The sequence below is a fragment of the Phyllobates terribilis genome, unplaced genomic scaffold (genome assembly GCF_046119375.1).
Source record: "Phyllobates terribilis strain yellow unplaced genomic scaffold, ASM4611937v1 Scaffold_156__1_contigs__length_4398808, whole genome shotgun sequence".
Lineage (NCBI taxonomy): Eukaryota > Metazoa > Chordata > Amphibia > Anura > Dendrobatidae > Phyllobates > Phyllobates terribilis.
The window spans coordinates 2,109,783-2,127,705 of NW_027362916.1; the positions used below are offsets into that span (position 1 = coordinate 2,109,783).

Sequence of the window (17,923 nt, forward strand, 5' to 3'; positions counted from 1 at the left end):
CGCAGTCCATGGGTTCCGTAGTCAGGGGAAAATTAGCAACCACATGTCCCGGCCCCTGACACCGCCACCAGCACCTAAGGGTGGAGGTACTGTTAGGTCTTATGACAGTTTGGGAGGGAACCGGTCTCCTGCCACTCTCACTCCGCGGTACCCCTTCAGTACGGGCACGGTGCTGACTGTCTTCAGCAGAGGGACGCGACCCCTTTCCCGATTCCTGGGTTGGCAGAGATCGGCGTGACAGCCGAGAGGGGGCGGAGTCTCGAATGAAGTCCTGAGTGGCCGAGTAGCGCTCGATCAAACTGACCACCTGGTCGAGGGTGCCGGGGTCCCCTTGCCCCACCCAACGTTGGATAGAGGCTGGCAGAGTCCTAACCAGCTGGTCAACAACCACCCTCTCCACCATCTGGGCTGGAGACAAAGTATCAGGCTGGAGCCACCTCTTTACCAGCTGTAGGAGGTCATAAGCCTGAGACCGGGTGGGTCGGGTCTCCACATAGGTCCACGAAAACACACGCTGAGCCCTCACGTATGTATTGACCCCCAGCTGGGCAAGGATCTCACCTTTGAGCCTCTAGTACTCCTGGGCGTCCTCCCGACTGAGGTCGAAGTAGGCCTTTTGGGCATCGCCAACCAGAAACTGAGCCACCACTTCTGCCCACTGGCCGGCTGGTATGTTTTCCCGCTCTGCGGTGCACCCATAAAAGGTCAGGAAGGCCTGCATGCGCCCGCCATCTTGGATCCGTGAAATCGCACCGTCGGAGCCCGCCTCCGCTCCTAGTGCACTCCCCTGACAGGACTCTTCGCTAGCCAGGGGCAAGTGCTCTAGTTCACGGTCCCCTGGGAGACCCACAAAACGAGGAGACAAAGGAGACCAGAGCTACAACAAATGCTGACTAAAGGAGTCTCTCCTTTTATAAACCTGATGGCCCTGGAGTGAAAGCCGTTTATGGAGGCAATTGGTTTAGAAAATCTTGATAAATTACCTCAATTAAGGGGGGGTTAGGTTTGAATTTGAATCTTACTTTAAATTTAAATGTAATCTGTTATATTACACACATGGTCGGGCAGAAGTGAAGCCCAGGAGATAGTTTTTCCCTAGCGAGCAGTTAAAAATGTTTACGCTCTTGCTAGGTCAGTTCTTTAAAACTTTTATATATTGTTTTTTGAATTTGTTTCACATGTTTGAGCTTCGCTCGTTATTACGGAATTTAACTACATGTCATCATTATTTTACAAGTTGTTCACCAAACATGTCTATCATTGCAGTCTTTGAATATGTATATTGTATCTTGGAATGTTAAGGGTTTGCGTTCTCCCCAAAAACGGATGAAAGTCCTTAGACATTTAAAACGTTTAAAGCCTGACATAGCCCTGCTACAAGAAACGCATTTGCCTGAAACAGATTTCCCCCGGATGAAGAAGTTATGGGTTGGGGGTATTTATGGTTCACCGTCCGTAGATAGAAAGGCTGGTGTCTTAATCCTTATTAATAAGCAGTTTATACATCAGGTCATAAGTCAGCAGCAGGATGAAGAAGGGAGGTTGATTCAATTAACATTATCTACGTCTTGCGGAACCTTCTCTATCTACAATATATACGCGCCTAATATAAGCAACAAACTTTTTTTTAAACAATTGGAGACTAGACTCCTATTTGATTCCAACCATAACAAAATAATAGGTGGAGCCTTTAACTCGGTAGTCTCGGTTCATGAGGATAGGAAAAACACTACTGGTACTCCGCAATCGGTTACCTCGCATGACAAAGCACTGGCACCTTTTTTTTCTAGTTGCCAATTAACTGATTCATGGAGGTTTTTGAACCCCAGTAATAGAGAATATACACACTTCTCACACGCCAACGACTCTTGGTCTCGTATTGACTACTTTTTTGTATCTTCTCCTCTGTTGGCTAAATTGGTAATGGTGCAAATTGATGATATTGTTATTTCTGATCATGCTCCGGTGAGATTGGAACTGTCGAGGGATTTCCCTTGGGGCCCAGACTTCTTGTGGAGATTTCCAGATTATTTTTGCAAAGACGACTCTTTCGTTTCTTCTCTCAAGATTTGGTGGAACGAGTTCTTATCTGACAACTCGGCACACCAAGATAACCCCACATTATTATGGGAGTCGGCCAAGGCGGTACTTACAGGTAGGATTTTGGCATATACCTTTTCTCACAAAAAGAGGGTTATGAAAAAATATAGTGAACTGTCCTCTGAACTGCAACAAGCCTATTCTACATTTCTTCTTGATCCTTCCCCTCTTAATAAAACACATTGGTCCCAAAAACAATCTGAATTCAATCAATATGCAGATATGAGAGAAAAATTTCATTTATCTCAAACAGAAGCATTCTTTTATAGATTTGGTAACAAATCGGGGAGGATGATGGCCAATTTAGCTAAAGGCATGAGAAAGCCACAGGGAATCTTTCAACTAAGAAATAAAAATGGAGTTATTCTCACGGACCCTAAATCAATTAATGAGATTTTAGGCTCATTCTATAAGGACCTATATAAAAAACCAAAACAAACCTTGCCCCTTTCTAATACACTCTTGGATAAAGTCAAATTACCATTTTTTTCGGAGGAACATAAATCTATATTAAATAAACCTATTTCATTGGAAGAGATTGCCACTACAATTAAAAATTTGAAACCAAACAAAGCTCCTGGACCTGATGGATACACTTCTGATTTCTTTAAATCCTTAATGGAAGAGGTGTCCCCACTATTAGTACCGATCTTCAACAGGATAATCTGTGGCAATCCCATTCTCCCATCCGCAAATATGGCTTATGTCAAGTTATTACTAAAACCAGACAAAGATCCATTATCCCCCAATTCATACAGACCGATTTCACTTATAAATATCGACATTAAGCTTTTATCCAAAATAATGGCTGATAGACTGGCCTCCATTCTACCTCACCTTATATCTCCTGCACAAGCAGGCTTTGTTAAGGGTCGCTCAGCCACACTAAATATTAGGAAAGTATTGTTGGCGCTCGATAAAGGTCTTTCTACTCCTGATCTAAAGGGATCCTCAGCAATTATCTCCCTTGACGCCGAAAAGGCCTTTGATAATATAAATTGGGATTGGTTATACATGGTTTTGACTAAAATGTCATTGTCAGGCCCCTTTTTTAATCATATTCATAATTGATATACGTCTCCTAAAGCCCAGGTATATACCCCGGGTTTTCTATCCTCTCCCTTCCCTCTTGAAAAGGGAACGAGACAAGGATGTCCTCTATCCCCCTTACTTTTTAATCTGGCTCTAGAACCCTTAGTCCGTATTTTGTCAGACCCTAGAACTTTTTCGGGCATCCAATTTAACAAAAAATCAGTTCAGGCGGCTTTTTTTGCAGATGACATCATTCTGTTCATGTCAGATCCCTTCCTACATTTACCTCTGGTGTTGGATCTACTTAAGAATTTTGGCTCATATTCTGGTTTCAAAATAAACACTAAAAAATGTGAATTGCTACCATTAACTGAAAAGGGTATGAAACTCTACCCAAAGAAATCTTTTTGTGATATTAACATAACTACATCCCATATTACCTATCTGGGAATAAAAATAGGACGGCTACCTTCTTCTCTATGTACATTAAATTATCCCCCCCTCATCAAAAAAATTACTGATCAGTTGAAGTCGTGGCAGGATTTGCCCTTGTCTTTCTTGGGTAGGGCGCATGTCGTTAAGATGATAAGCACCTCGAAAATTATGTATCAGCTCCAAACTCTGCCATTACTATTGAAACACTCCGACGTAATCACACTTAATAAGGCATTCAGTCATTTTATATGGAGAGGAAAACCTCCTAGGATTAGCCTTGACAAACTTATGTCGTCCAAGGATGATGGAGGCATCAATTTTCCAAGTATAAGAAATTATTATAAGAATTGTCTTTTTCGCTACATAATTGACTGGCTCCACAAAAGACATACATACTCTGATTACTCTTTGGAATCAGACTATGCTTACCCCTTTAATTTAACTGCTCTTCTACACTCTCGCTACTCTTCTCTTTCCCCAGCAATCAAAAAATCTATGAGTCTTAAAGACACCATTTCCGCTTGGAAAGCGGTTAGAAAGAAATATGGCCTTTCTTTCAGAGTTTCTAAGCACCTGCCGCTATGGCGGAATCCGGAATTTCCACAGGGCAGTGAAAATATATTATTTATGAAATGGCAGCAAGCAGGTATTCATAACATATCCCACCTACTCCAACCAACCGATCGGAGATGGTTGACGTTCCCAGAATGTATAGATAAATATGATCTACCTCTGCAGCATGGCCTCCAATTTGAACAAATTAGATTATCTATTATGTCAAACTTAAAGGATGTTACCTTCGAGACCTTTCAAAACGAATTAGATGTAATTTTACTATCTCCAACTGGTACTCCCTCAATTTCTAGTCTTTACTCGGCTATGAAATCTAATTTATTAAAGATACACCCTGATGTCTTCTTTAAATATTGGAAGCAACAATTAGATGATGTTGAAATCCCTACTAAAATCAGATCGGGTTGGAATATATTTAGAAAATACATTATAAACGAATCATGGAGAGAGACTCAGTATAAAATAATACATGGGGCCATTTACGCTTTTAACATACCGAAAAAAGATCCCTTGTCAAATAGGATGATTGCTTGCCCTAAATGTCATCACCCATACTCTGATCTTATGCGCGGCCTATGGTCCTGCCCTGATTCAACAGTATACTGGAATCAAGTATCAGATGTGATAAAGACTATTTGGGGCCCAGGATACAATCTCTCTCCATATGTAGCAATATTACATCATTGGGATAAACCAGAAAACCCTGACCAAAAATCAAAAGGCCCCCAAAACTGCTTCATACTCTACTCCTCCTGGCAAATAAACAGTTACTTAAACATTGGCTGGATCTAATCATTCCCCCCATAGCAGAGCTAATAATCCAAATGAACCATTTTATGGGAGTGGAGCAATTAGATGCCCTTAGTAACAAGGAACAGCAAGCTGGCAAATTTCTATCAAAATGGAAACAGTTTATTATAACTTGCCGTTCTATGTCTGAAAAGAATAAAATTGTCCAACCATTTACTTCTACAGAATGGTATATTCTGGAGGATCTAAATAATAACCTAGGACTCTTACGTGTTAACTAAAGCAGGGGAGAAATTCATCACAATTTATCGTTATTTAATTAATTCCATTGCTTGTAGATGACTGTAACTTGCTAATACTGAGTTTAGATGTCTATTTGTTAAGCCAGGTAACCGGAGCTTGTTGATCATTTATGGTGCGTGATCTGTGTGCAGGTTTATTATTCTCTACATCCCGGCTCTGTTCTATTTGTTCTTATTTGTTTTTCTATGATTTGTTATGTTTAAAAACCAAATAAAAATGATGTTTGAAAAAAAAATGGTCAGGAAGGCTTCCACGTCGTCCTCCGGTCCCATCTTCCTCAACGCTGAGCGAACCTTGTCCCGGCCTCTCAACGTTCCGGGGCTGGTGCCGTCGGCATCTCCTGCATGGCAACAGTAACTGTTGCTGCTGATCACGCTGCTCCGGGAGAGTATCCACTGTTTGTACAGCTCCTCCATTTTGTCCACGGGGTGGAACTGAAAGGTGGCAGGTCGGATTGTGGCCATGCAGCTGCCAGTGGGGGTATGCCTCAGTCACTATGCCCGCATTCTCCACCAAGCTGTAAGGCGGCGTTGTTCACACTGTGCAGTAACTGAGGCAGTGACCCAAGCAAGTCCAACATAAACAGCTTTTATTCAGCAACTCACGGGTAAACAGAAAGTCCTCCGGTTCGCAGCCGGGTTAACATGAGTCCATAAACAACGGCTGCCGGGGCAACGGCCGCGCCGGGCCGCTCAGAGCCTGACAGGTGCAGAGGCTTCCCAGGAGTGGGTTCAGCCACCCTCAGTCCTGCTGAGCTCCCCTGCTGAGCTCCTAGCAGGTTCCAACATAGAAGAACACTAATCCTTAGTGCAGGGGTTTTAAAGGACCTGTGGCAAGAGCCACTGGAAAACCCGGGTTGGAGGGAGGAGGCCGCCCCACTGCCTCCTGTGACCTCCTCCAAGAAATGAAGGCCCTGCCGGGTTTTACTTAATCTGCCTTAGCCAGGTAGTCTGACCAGGTCAATGCTCACCTTCATTCCTGCATTGCAGCCGCAGCTGTGTCTGTGACTGCAATGCACTCCAATGGTTTTAATAGGTCTCTGTACACATTCTGGGGGAGATATAACGTCCCTCGTATACGATCCCGGTCACTGCCTCACATATCCCCCCCTCTGTTCAAACTTGTGGGGTTGAACATTTGCCATCATACACGGTGCCCGGGACAGGGCATCCGGGTTTCCCTGTGACTTCCCGGGGCGATGTTCTACAGAGAAACAGAAATTTTGCAGTGATAGGAACCACCTGGTGACTCGCGCCTTCCTCTCCTTGGCATTTCTCACCCATACCAAGGGTGAGTGGTCCGTCACCAAGCGGAACTGACACCCGATTAAATAATAACGTAGCGATTCCAAGGCCCACTTAATAGCCAAACACTCCTTCTCTACCACGCTATAGTTTTTCTCTGCCGGGACAAGTTTTCTACTCAAGTAGGTGACCGGGTGCTCTTTTCCATTCACTTTTTGTGACAATACCGACCCTAGGCCTACCTCCGAGGCATGAAGGTTTCCTTGAAGTTGGGGCTGATGAGGACCGGCTGTCTACACAGGGCCAACTTCAGGGACTGAAAAGCTTCTTCTGCCTGAGAGTTCCACCGGACCATTACCTATTTTTTGTCCCTTCCAAGAGATCGGTCCGGGCCGCCGTCTGCCCAGCAAAATTAGATATAAACCTAGCAGGTTCCAACACAGAACAACACTAATCCTTAGTGCAGGGGTTTTAAAGGACCTGTGGCAAGAGCCACTGGAAAACCCGGGTTGGAGGGAGGAGGCCGCCCCACTGCCTCCTGTGACCTCCTCCAAGAAATGAAGGCCCTGCCGGGTTTTAGTTAATCTGCCTTAGCCAGGTAGTCTGACCAGGTCAATGCTCACCTTCATTCCTGCATTGCAGCTGTGTCTATGACTGCAATGCACTCCAATGGTTTTAATAGGTCTCTGTACACATTCTAGGGGAGATATAACGTCCCTCGTATACGATCCCGGTCACTGCCTCACAGTATCTATGGTTACGACCACCAACACCTGACTAACTAACAATATGTGTGTAGTTGTAACCATGGATACCTAAGCTACTGCAATGCCTGCACATGGGGTAAGTGACATAGCTAATTAGGAGAACTATACTACATTTCTAATTGGAGGTATTTGTTACTATTATTATACCTACAACATATTGAAATAGGAACTTGGAGATTAGAATACTCCTTTAAGGACTGTGCTATCCATAATAAGTGAGTACATTATACACTAAGGGACTGCTCTATATATATAATAAGGCTACATTTCTGCATCAGTGTTCTGCTTAATTTTCTTTTTCTTTCAAACAGCACACAGACCCACTGAGTAAGTCCTATTCCGATCTTCAAAATCGGATCAGAACAGGACATGATTTGAGTCTCGCAGATCTCATTCTTGGATCTGTGACTTTCACAGATATGTGAATGGATTTATAAAACTCTGAGTCTGTGTGCCGTCTAATAAAAAAATCTGGCAGCTCATGGACATTTCACACAAAAATGAGAATGTGGCCTAAGTGATTTTACAAATAACAGTATTACTCCAAGTCATACAGTGCAGATACAGAATAAATACTTACATCCAGTGATCGCTGACGTCTCTTCTGATCAGAGCCGGTTTCTGTTGTTTCTTCTCCATCTGGTCAGACCTTCATGTCGACATCTCCCAGCCATGACTCGTCTTGTCACACTGATCACCGCAGCCCTAAAAATAACAAATAACAAGGTCACATATATAATATATATATATATATATATATATATACATAAAGTACAGACCAAAAGTTTGGACACACCTTCTCATTTAAAGATTTTTCTATATTTTCATGACTTTGAAAATTGTACATTCACACTGAAGGCATCAAAACTATGAAATAACACATGTGGAATTATATACTTAAAAAAAAGTGTGAAACAACTGAAAATATGTCTTATATTCTAGGTTCTTCAAAGTAGCCACCTTTTGCTTTGATGACTGCTTTGCACACTCTTGGCATTCTCTTGATGAGCTTCAAGAGGTAGTCACCGGAAATAGTTTTCACTTCACAGGTGTGCCCTGTCAGGTTTAATAAGTGGTATTTCTTGCCTTATAAATGAGGTTGGGACCATCATTTGTGTTGTGCAGAAGTCTGGTGGATACACAGCTGATAGTCCTACTGAATAGACTGTTAAAATTTGTATTATGGCAAGAAAAAAGCAGCTAAGTAAAGAAAAACGAGTGGCCATCATTACTTTAAGAAATTAAGGTCAGTCAGTCCGAAAAATTGGGCAAACTTTGAATGTGTCCCCAAGTGCAGTTGCAAAAACCATCAAGCGCTACAAACAAACTGGCTCACATGAGGACCGCCCCAGGAAAGGAAGACCAAGAGTCACCTCTGTTTCTGAGGATAAGTTTATCCAAGTCACCAGCCTCAGAAATCGCAGGTTAACAGCAGCTCAGATTAGAGACCAGGTCAATGCCACACAGAGTTCTAGCAGCAGACACATCTCTACAACAACAGTTAAGAGGGGACTTTGTGCAGCAGGCCTTCATGGTAAAATAGCTGCTAGGAAACCACTGCTAAGGACAGGCAACAAGCAGAAGAGACTTGTTTGGGCTAAAGAACACAAGGAATGGACATTAGACCAGCGGAAATCTGTGCTTTGTGTGCTTTGGTCTTATGAGTCCAAATTTGAGATCTTTGGTTCCAACCACCGTGTCTTTGTGCGACGCAGAAAAGGTGAACGGATGGACTCTACATGCCTGGTTCCCACCGTGAAGCATGGAGGAGGAGGTGTGATGGTGTGGGGGTGCTTTGCTGGTGACACTGTTGGGGATTTATTCAAAATTGAAGGCATGCTGAACCAGCATGGCTTCCACAGCATCTTGCAGCGGCATGCTATTCCATCCGGTTTGCGTTTAGTTGGACCATCATTTATTTTTCAACATGACAATGACTCCAAACACACCTCCAGGCTGTGTAAGGGCTGTTTGACCAAGAAGGAGAGTGATGGGGTGCTACGCCAGATGACCTGGCCTCCACAGTCACTAGACCTGAACCCAATCGAGATTGTTTGGGGAGAGCTGGACCGCAGAGTGAAGGCAAAAGGGCCAACAAGTATGCATCTCTGGGAACTCCTTCAAGATTGTTGGAAGACCATTTCCGGTGACTACCTCTTGAAGCTCATCAAGAGAATGCCAAGAGTGTGCAAAGCAGTCATCAAAGCAAAAGGTGGCTACTTTGAAGAACCTAGAATATAAGACATATTTTCAGTTGTTTCACACTTTTTTGTTAAGTATATAATTCCACATGTGTTAATTCATAGTTTGCATGCCTTCAGTGTGAATGTACAATTTTCAAAGTCATGAAAATACAGAAAAATCTTTAAATGAGAAGGTGTGTCCAAACTTTTGGTCTATACTGTATATTATTATTATTATTTATTATTATAGCGCCATTTATTCCATGGCGCTTTACATGTGATAGGGATATACATAGCAATAACATTTACATAATCTTAACAAAACGAGTCAGCGACTGGTACAGGAGGAGCGAGGACCCTGCCCGCGAGGGCTCACATTCTACAAGGGATGGGTGAGGATACAGTAGGTGGGGGTAGAGGAGGTCATGCAGTAATGTGAGGAGTGGTGGTTACTGCAGGTTGTAGGCTTGTTGGAAGAGGTAGATCTTCAGGTTTCTTTTGAAGGCTTCCATGGTAGGCGAGAGTCTGATGTGTTGTGGTAGAGAGTCCCAGAGTAGGGGGGATGCATGAGAGAAATCTTGTATGCGATTGTGGGAAGAGGAGATAAGAGGGGAGTAGAGAAGGAGATCTTGTGAGGATCGGAGGTTGCGTGCAGGTAAGTACCGGGAGACTAGGTCACAGATGTATGGAGGAGACAGTTTGTGGATGGCTTTGTATGCCATGGTTAGGGTTTTGAACTGGATTCTCTGGGCAATGGGGAGCCAGTGAAGGGATTGACAGAGGGGGGAGGCCGGGGAATAGCGGGGGGACAGGTGGATTAGTCGAGCAGTAGAGTTTAGGATAGATTGGAGGGGCGCAAGAGTGTTGGAAGGGAGGCCACAGAGCAGGAGGTTGCAGTAGTCGAGGCGGGAGATGATGAGGGCATGCACTAGTGTTTTTGCAGAGTCTTTGCTGAGGAATGCACGGATCCGGGAGAAATTTTTGAGTTGGAGTCGGCAGGATGTGGAAAGGGCTTGATATGTGGTTTGAAGGAGAGATCAGAGTCCAGGGTTACCCCAAGGCAACGAGCTTGTGGGACTGGGGAGAGTGAACAGTGTAACATACCTGGTGGCGGGCTTGCATGGTGCACCATCTCTCACTATGCAAGATCGCAAACTTGATCTTCAGTCCAGTCTGCTAGCCTGGCTTCTATTCATGCTGTCTGTTTGTCTCTGTTCTGACTGCTTAGGGCGGTGGCCCGGTTACTTCCTGTTTCTTGTAGCTGCTGTGGGCGCACCCCTAATGCGTCCTCAGCCTATTGCTGTCTGTCACTGGATATTTAAACCAGCTTCACCAGGAAGCTGGTGCCTGAGCAACGCTATCATTCAGTGTGCTCCTTTACTCTGAATGTGCCAGGTCCTGTTCTGTTCTTGTCTGTTTCCGCCACTCTGGGGACTGTATTCCCAGACTGGCTCCTGTATCTCTTTCAGTAGCAGTTCCTGTCTGAACTGTACCCTAGCCTGTCTGTCCGCCTTCCTGGAGGCTGTATTTCCAGGCCAGTCTGAACACGCTCCTAGCCTGTTCGTCCCGCCTTCTTGGGGCCGCATATCTAGATCTGTTATCTGTGTTTTCTTGCCTGTCTGTCCGCCTTCCTGGAGGCTGTATTTCCAGGCCAGTCTGAACACGCTCCTAGCCTGTTCGTCCCGCCTTCTAGGGGCCGCATATCTAGACCCGCTCCTGTATCTCGCTGCAGTGTCAGTTCTTGTCTGTACACTCTCCTAGCCTGTTACCTGTTTTTCTCTATGTCCGTACCTTCCCTTTTTCTGCAGAGTCTGAACCTGCACCTAACTCCTACTCGATGTCGCTGTACTTCCGTTTGCTGCCTGCCTGCTCTGCCTTGCTCACCGCTCCGGCGGTTCCTGCCTGCTCTGCCTTGCTCACTGCTCCGGCGGTTCCTGCCTGCTCTGCCTTGCTCACCGCTCCGGCGGTTCCTGCCTGCTCTGCCTTGCTCACCGCTCCGGCGGTTCCTGCCTGCTCTGCCTTGCTCACCGCTCCGGCGGTTCCTTTCTGCTCTGCTTGTCTACCGTATCTGTGGTTCTGTTCCTGAGTCCCAGTCTGTACTGAACCCTATCCAGCCTGTGCTCCAACCTGCTAGTACCTCCGCGTCTGCACGCCAGCCGTACTTGTCAGTACCCTCCTGTCTGCATACCAGCCGTGCCTGCCAGTATCCTCCTGTCTGCACTCCAGCCGTGCCTGCCAGTGCCCACCCGTCTGCATGCCAGCCGTGCCTGCCAATACCCACCTGTCTGTGTGCCAGCCTAACCTGCCTGTTCCTGTATTCCCCAGTGTGGGTCAACAGCCGTGTCCGGGGTCTGGCCTGGAGTAGCACCTGGTACCTCTGCTCGGTTCCTCCCTGGTGCACGGCGTCGTAGCCGTCGTGCGACCTTGGTCGGATCGGGTTGATACTTAGTTACGCCCCTCCAGGTACTCTCCGGTTCATGGCACAGTGGAATCACTAAATCACGCACACGCCAGTCAGCCCGGTTGTGTGCATAACAAACAGCCATTGACGTTGAGGGATAGGTCAGATGGGGGATATGAATGAGAGGGTGGAAAGATGATGAACTCTGTTTTATCCATGTTGAGTTTTAGAAATCTGGCAGAGAAGAAGGATGAAATAGAGGAGAGACATTGTGGGATTTTGGTTAGTAGGGAGGAGATATCGGGTCCAGAGAGGTAGATCTGTGTGTCATCAGCATAGAGGTGATACTGAAAGCCGTGAGACTCTATGAGCTGTCCCAGGCCAAGGGTGTAGATGGAGAAGAGCAGAGGTCCTAGAACTGAACCTTGGGGGACACCGACAGATAGGGGGCGAGATGAGGAGGTGGTGCATGAGTGGGAGACGCTGAATGTCCTGTCTCTTAAGTATGAGGAGATCCAAGATAGGGCCAAGTCCGTGATGCCAAGAGATGAGAGAATTTGTAGTAAGAGGGAATGGTCCACTGTGTCGAAGGCAGATAACAGGTCCAAAAGGAGGAGGATGGAGTAGTGTCGCTTGGATTTGGCGTTTAGTAGGTCGTTGGTGACTTTGGTCAGGGCAGTTTCAGTCGAGTGATGCGGTCGGAAGCCAGATTGCAGGCAGTCGAAGAGGGAACAGGAGGAGAGGTGGGAGGACAGTTCAAGGTGGACATGTTGTTCTAGTAGTTTTGAGGCAAAGGGGAAAAGTGATATGGGGCGGTAGCTAGTCAGAGAGGATAGGTCAAGGGAGGGCTTTTTGAGGATGGGTGTGATTGCGGCATGTTTGAAACATGAGGGGAAGACACCGGTTGTTAGTGACAGGTTGAAGAGGTGGGTTAGGGTTGGGATGAAGACTGTGGTAAGGTTAGGGATGAGGTGGGATGGGATTGGGTCAAGTTCGCAGGTGGCGGTGAGGTGTGATTTGGAGAGTAAAGAGGAGACTTGACCTTCTGTAATGGTGGAAAAGTGGGGTTTGGAGGAGGAATGTTGAGTAGATATGAGGAGGGGTTGTGCGGACTTTAGGTAAAAGCTTTGTCTGATGGTGTCAATCTTCTGCTTGAAGAATGAGGCAAAGTCTTCGGCTGAGATGAGAGAAGAGGGAGGAGGTGCTGGGGGACGAAGGAGAGAATTGAAAGTGTTAAATAGCTGTTTAGGGTTGTGAGACAGGGAGGATATAAGAGGTGAGAAGTAGGTTTGTTTTGCTGTAGTGAGTGCGGACTTGAAAATAGTGAGGGATTGTTTGAATGCGATGAAGTGCTCGATGGAGTGAGACCTTTTCCATCTCCGCTCCGCAACCCTGGAGGACCGTCGCAGTTCTTTAGTAAGTTTGGTGTGCCAGGGTTGCCTGTTGATTGTGCGAGATTTGGTATGTGTGAGAGGGGCGATCGAGTCGAGAGCTATTGTGGTGTTATATGAAGCAGCAGCAACATCTGCATTGTGTAAGGAATTTATGTCTGTAAGAGGGAGGAGGGATTCAGAGAGTGAGTGTAGGTGAAGGTGTTTGAGGTTTCTGCGAGCGTATGTAAGTTTGTGGAGTGGGGATTGTGCACCTGGAGAGGAGAGGGTAGAGAATGTGAGGAGCTTATGGTCAGAGAGAGGGAGGCGTGAGTTAGAGAGGTTAGATAGGGAACAGAGGTGGGTGAAGATGAGATCCAGTGTGTGGCCATCTTTATGAGTAGCTGCCGAAGACCATTGAGTAAGGCCGAAGGAGGAAGTGAGGGATAGGAGCTTAGAGACAGATGAGTGGGAAGTGTCAATGGGGATGTTGAAGTCACCCATTATGATAGTGGGGATGTCAGTGGAAAGGAAGTGAAGCAGCCAGGTGGTGAAGTGGTCTAAGAAAGTGGTGGCTAGCCCTGGGGGTCGGTAAATGACGGCCAGTTGGAGGTCAGAGGGGGAATAGATGCGCACACAGTGCACCTCAAAGGAGGGGAGTGTAACAGAGGGTGGCAGTGATATTTGGGTGAAAGCGCATGTATCTGACAGGAGAAAACCTACGCCTCCGCCATGTTTGCCGTTGGGGCGGGGGGTGTGGGAAAGGTGGAATCCGCCATATGAAAGTGCAGCTGGGGAGGCTGTGTCAGAGGGGGTGAGCCAGGTTTCGGTGATGGTGAGGAAGGAAAGTTTGTTAGTAATGAAAAGGTAGTGGATGTAGGAAAGTTTGTTGCAGACGGAGCGAGCGCTCCATAGAGCTCCTGTTAGAGCAACTAAGGAAGTGGGGATTAGTTGGAAGGGTATGAGGTTAGAAGGGTTGCGACAGTTTGTGGAAGGTCGTGGATAGGAGGTAGAAGTAACTGTGGGGATATGGTGAGGAGGACCAGGATTTGGAGATACATCTCCAGCAGTGAGGAGGAGCAGAGAAAGTGTTAGCAGGTGGGAGCAAGAGAGAGCATGAGGTGGCTGTCTGTGTTTAGAGATCTAGGATTGAATGTTGAGGAATAATTCGGAGGAGGAGGTGAGATGAATGGGGAGGATGGAGGGAGAGATGAAGAGTTTCTTACTAGGTGTAGGGATTTGAGAGGTTACTAGAAAGTGGAGGACTATAGAGGAAAAAGTGAGAGCTAACAGAAACATAGTTAAAAGAGAGTAAGTGGTCAAAGTGTTAGTTACCTGACTCCTGCCCTGACTAACTGCCTCTGAAATAAATGCCACTTATCTCCGAAGCCACTTTGCACAAGAAGACGCGTGCACCCCTTAAAGCGCTTCTAAATATATAGGGCACACTAAACCATCAGGTGAGGGGCATTGTGGGAGCTGCTTGTGGCTAAATTAGCAACTGGTCATCTCACCAGGAGATGGCTGGGTGATCAAAGACAGAGCTAGGACTCTGTAGGCTCTGCAGTTTGGCACCTCTAAACATCAGATAAAATCTACAGTGGGGAAAGGACAGACATATGTGAGTATTGAGTGGAATGGGAGAGATAAAGTAGAAATATCAAGCAGAGAATTCTACCAGTGAGTTGAATCTGGAGAGCAGAGCATTAGATGGCGGCATATACAGCAAGCAGAGGAATTGTGCAGGAGAAGAGCATGTACCAGTGAGTTGAATCAGGAGAGCAGAGCATTAGATGGCGGCATATACAGCAAGCAGAGGAATTGTGCAGGAGAAGAGCATGTACCTGTGTGAAAAGAGATGAAGAAGAAGATGGGTGTTAGTCCATGGCCTCGGAAATAACTGCCACTTATCTCCGAAGCCACTTTGCACAAGAAGACGCGTGCACAACCCACGTGTGTGTGTGTATATATATATATACACACACACACACACACACACACACACACACACACACACACTTGTCTCCCGCACATTGCACTCCTGAATCAAATACGTACCTCTACATTAATATACAATCAGCCACACAACATTAAAAATAAAAAGAGATAAGCTTTGTACCCCCTCCCCCCATTAAATATAATTTCCGGCGAACCAATAAATATAAATTAATCAGTTTCTGTGACATTCCCCCAAGTAATTTCCAGGCTATGTGCACATGTTGCAGCAAATACGCAACGTTTTACTGTACCAGCAAATTGAGAATCCTGAAGTCTTATGCACACGCTGCATATTTTTTCCTGCAAAAACGCTGCGGAAACGCATTAAAAACGCATCGTGGGCACACAGCCTTACAGGAGAAGCCATGTTCATGTTCTGAGTGTGGGAAATGTTTCAAAAGTAAATCAAATTTAAGAGCTCACAAGAGAATTCACACAGGGGAAAAAACATTCTCATGCTCTGAATGTGGGAAATGTTTCATCCAGATTTCTAATCTTGCTGTTCATCAAAAAATTCATAGAAAGGAGAAGCCATACTCATGTTCAGAATGTGGGAAAAGTTTCATAATTAAGTCAAATCTCAGAGGTCATGAGAGAATTCACACAGGGGAGAAGCCATTTTCTTGTACTGATTGTGGCAAATGTTTTGTAACCAAATCAGAGCTCAGGGACCATTACAGGATTCACACGGGAGAGAGGCCATTTTTATGTTTTCAGTGTGGTAAATGTTTTAAGACAAATTCACATCTCAGAGGCCATCAGAAAACTCACACTGGTGAGAAGCCTTTTCCATGTTCTGTATGTGGGAAATGTTTTACAACCAAAGCAAGTCTCAAAACCCACAAGAGACTTCACACCACCGAGACTCTGTTCTCATCAAACCTTGCTCAGCCTGATAGCTTTCACATGGGTCAAAACTAATTTTCTTGTCTGAAGTATGAATATTAATAAAGGTGAGATGCTGCTTGCACATTCTGAATGGGAAATGTTTTACACAGATTCGCTACTTTAGGAAAAAAAACTTTTTTTTGGACTTTTAAGACAGACAAGTATACATCATGAACATTTATGAAGGGTATAAAAGAACAATGGTAACAACTCCATCATTGAACTACCAGGTTGTTCAAATATTAGACTATTGCTAAAGATAGTTCATGAGAAACAAAAACCCAAGCAAGGAAAAAAAAAGAAAAACAAGGAAAGAGGGAGGAGGAGAAAGAGAAAAGAGGGAAAAGTGTTACATTTTAAGTTATGTGCAAGTACCTTTCAGTTGAGCTAGTGAGAAAATAACCTGGTAACTGCTGTGCTGTTACCCATCAGCGAGAGCGAAGAAATGTCAGAAGTATCGAAGACTTCAGCAACAAGTTCTTCCATATGGGTCATCTCGACAATGTATTTTGAGATGGAAGGGGCTACTATTTGCTTCCACTATCTAGGGACGAATTGTGTTGCTGACGTTAATAAGTGCTGTAACAAATCTTTTTAAAGCAGGAGGTGCCTATACATAATAAAGGTGATTGCCATTGAAGGTTGGACTATTTAATGGGTGACTCTGCTATCTAGGTTTAAAAGCCAAATATAGCTGAAATTTAGCAAGTTTAATCATTGTTCTGTCTGCATAGCCCAAACAATATCACCAACATGCCTAATGCATATTAAAACGCCGCCCGGTATCAACCCAATCAGGTTTGGCTGCCCTTACTGTATAGCAATAATAAATGACATTGTCTTTTGTTTGATATTAACCATTACGCTGATCAAACACATTTAAAGTGAATCTGTCAGCAGATTTTTGAAGACAGCATGCTGTAGGGGTTAAAACACAGATTTCAGTGATGCCTCTCTTATCAAGCTCTGTGGTTTTGTTTGCTTGCAATGCTTGTTTTAGCACCAGGAGCTTATCATTGCTGGACCAAGCAGCACATGCATGCTAGTCCAACACGCCTCATCCTGTGATAGGCACCTCACTGTCTATGGACATTGTATATACAGAGCCAGGTGTGGGTAGGATTAGCTTCCAATCATTGCCAGCCAACAAAACTACAGAGCTTGATAAGAGAGGCATTGCTGAAATCTGTGTTTTATTTCCTACCTCATGCTTTCTTCAGATTACATAGAAAATACCTGCTGACAAATTCCCTTTAAGGCCCTTATAACGGCCATCTTGGTCCTCCAATGAAGTTGTGAGAACCGCAATTTCATCCTATACAGTAATACAGTAATATTATAGTATAAGCGATCGAATGGTTCATGTATACTAAGGGGATGTAAAAATGAAAGATAAAATTAAACCGTTACACGCCAAAAAGAGAATAAAAATTGAAATTCCAGAATTGTGTTTTTTTCAGCTGCACTTTCCCCGCAAACTGAAATAAAAAGTGATCAAAACATCATATGTTACCTAAAATGTATAGAATAAAAACTTCAGCTTAGCATGAAAAACCCAGCTCCAGACAGAAAAATAAAAAAGCTGCGGCCTCCGAAAACGGCAACAGAAACAAAAGTTATTGTCACAAGTTTCAGAATTTTTTCATCACTAAAATAACACAGAATTGCCATAAATCGTACTGATCTGGAGAGTCATATTGGCAAGTTATTTTAACCACAAAATGAATAAAAAGAAAACTCCAAAAACAATGGTGGAATCTGTACTAGGAATTTTTTGAAGTTCTACAGTAAATTGAATGGTAAAATAAATGTTGTCACTGAAATCTACAACTACTTCCACAAAAAGCCCTCATATGGCTATGCTAATAGAAAAATAACA

General features: G+C 44.7%; 1 protein-coding gene across 1 annotated transcript; it reads left to right on the forward strand.

The window, feature by feature from the left end:
• The first annotated feature begins 15,366 nt into the window (after positions 1-15,366).
• On the forward strand, positions 15,367-16,115 carry LOC141206991 (uncharacterized). Its single transcript, XM_073664349.1, has one exon. It carries the CDS (start codon positions 15,367-15,369, stop codon positions 16,075-16,077), a length of 711 nt encoding a protein of 236 aa, XP_073520450.1. The 3' UTR covers positions 16,078-16,115.
• The last annotated feature ends 1,808 nt before the right edge of the window (positions 16,116-17,923 follow it).

Coding starts and splice junctions, on each gene's coding strand:
- LOC141206991 (XM_073664349.1), top strand. CDS start 15,367: ATGTGCACATGTTGCAGCAAATACGCAACGTTTTACTGTACCAGCAAA.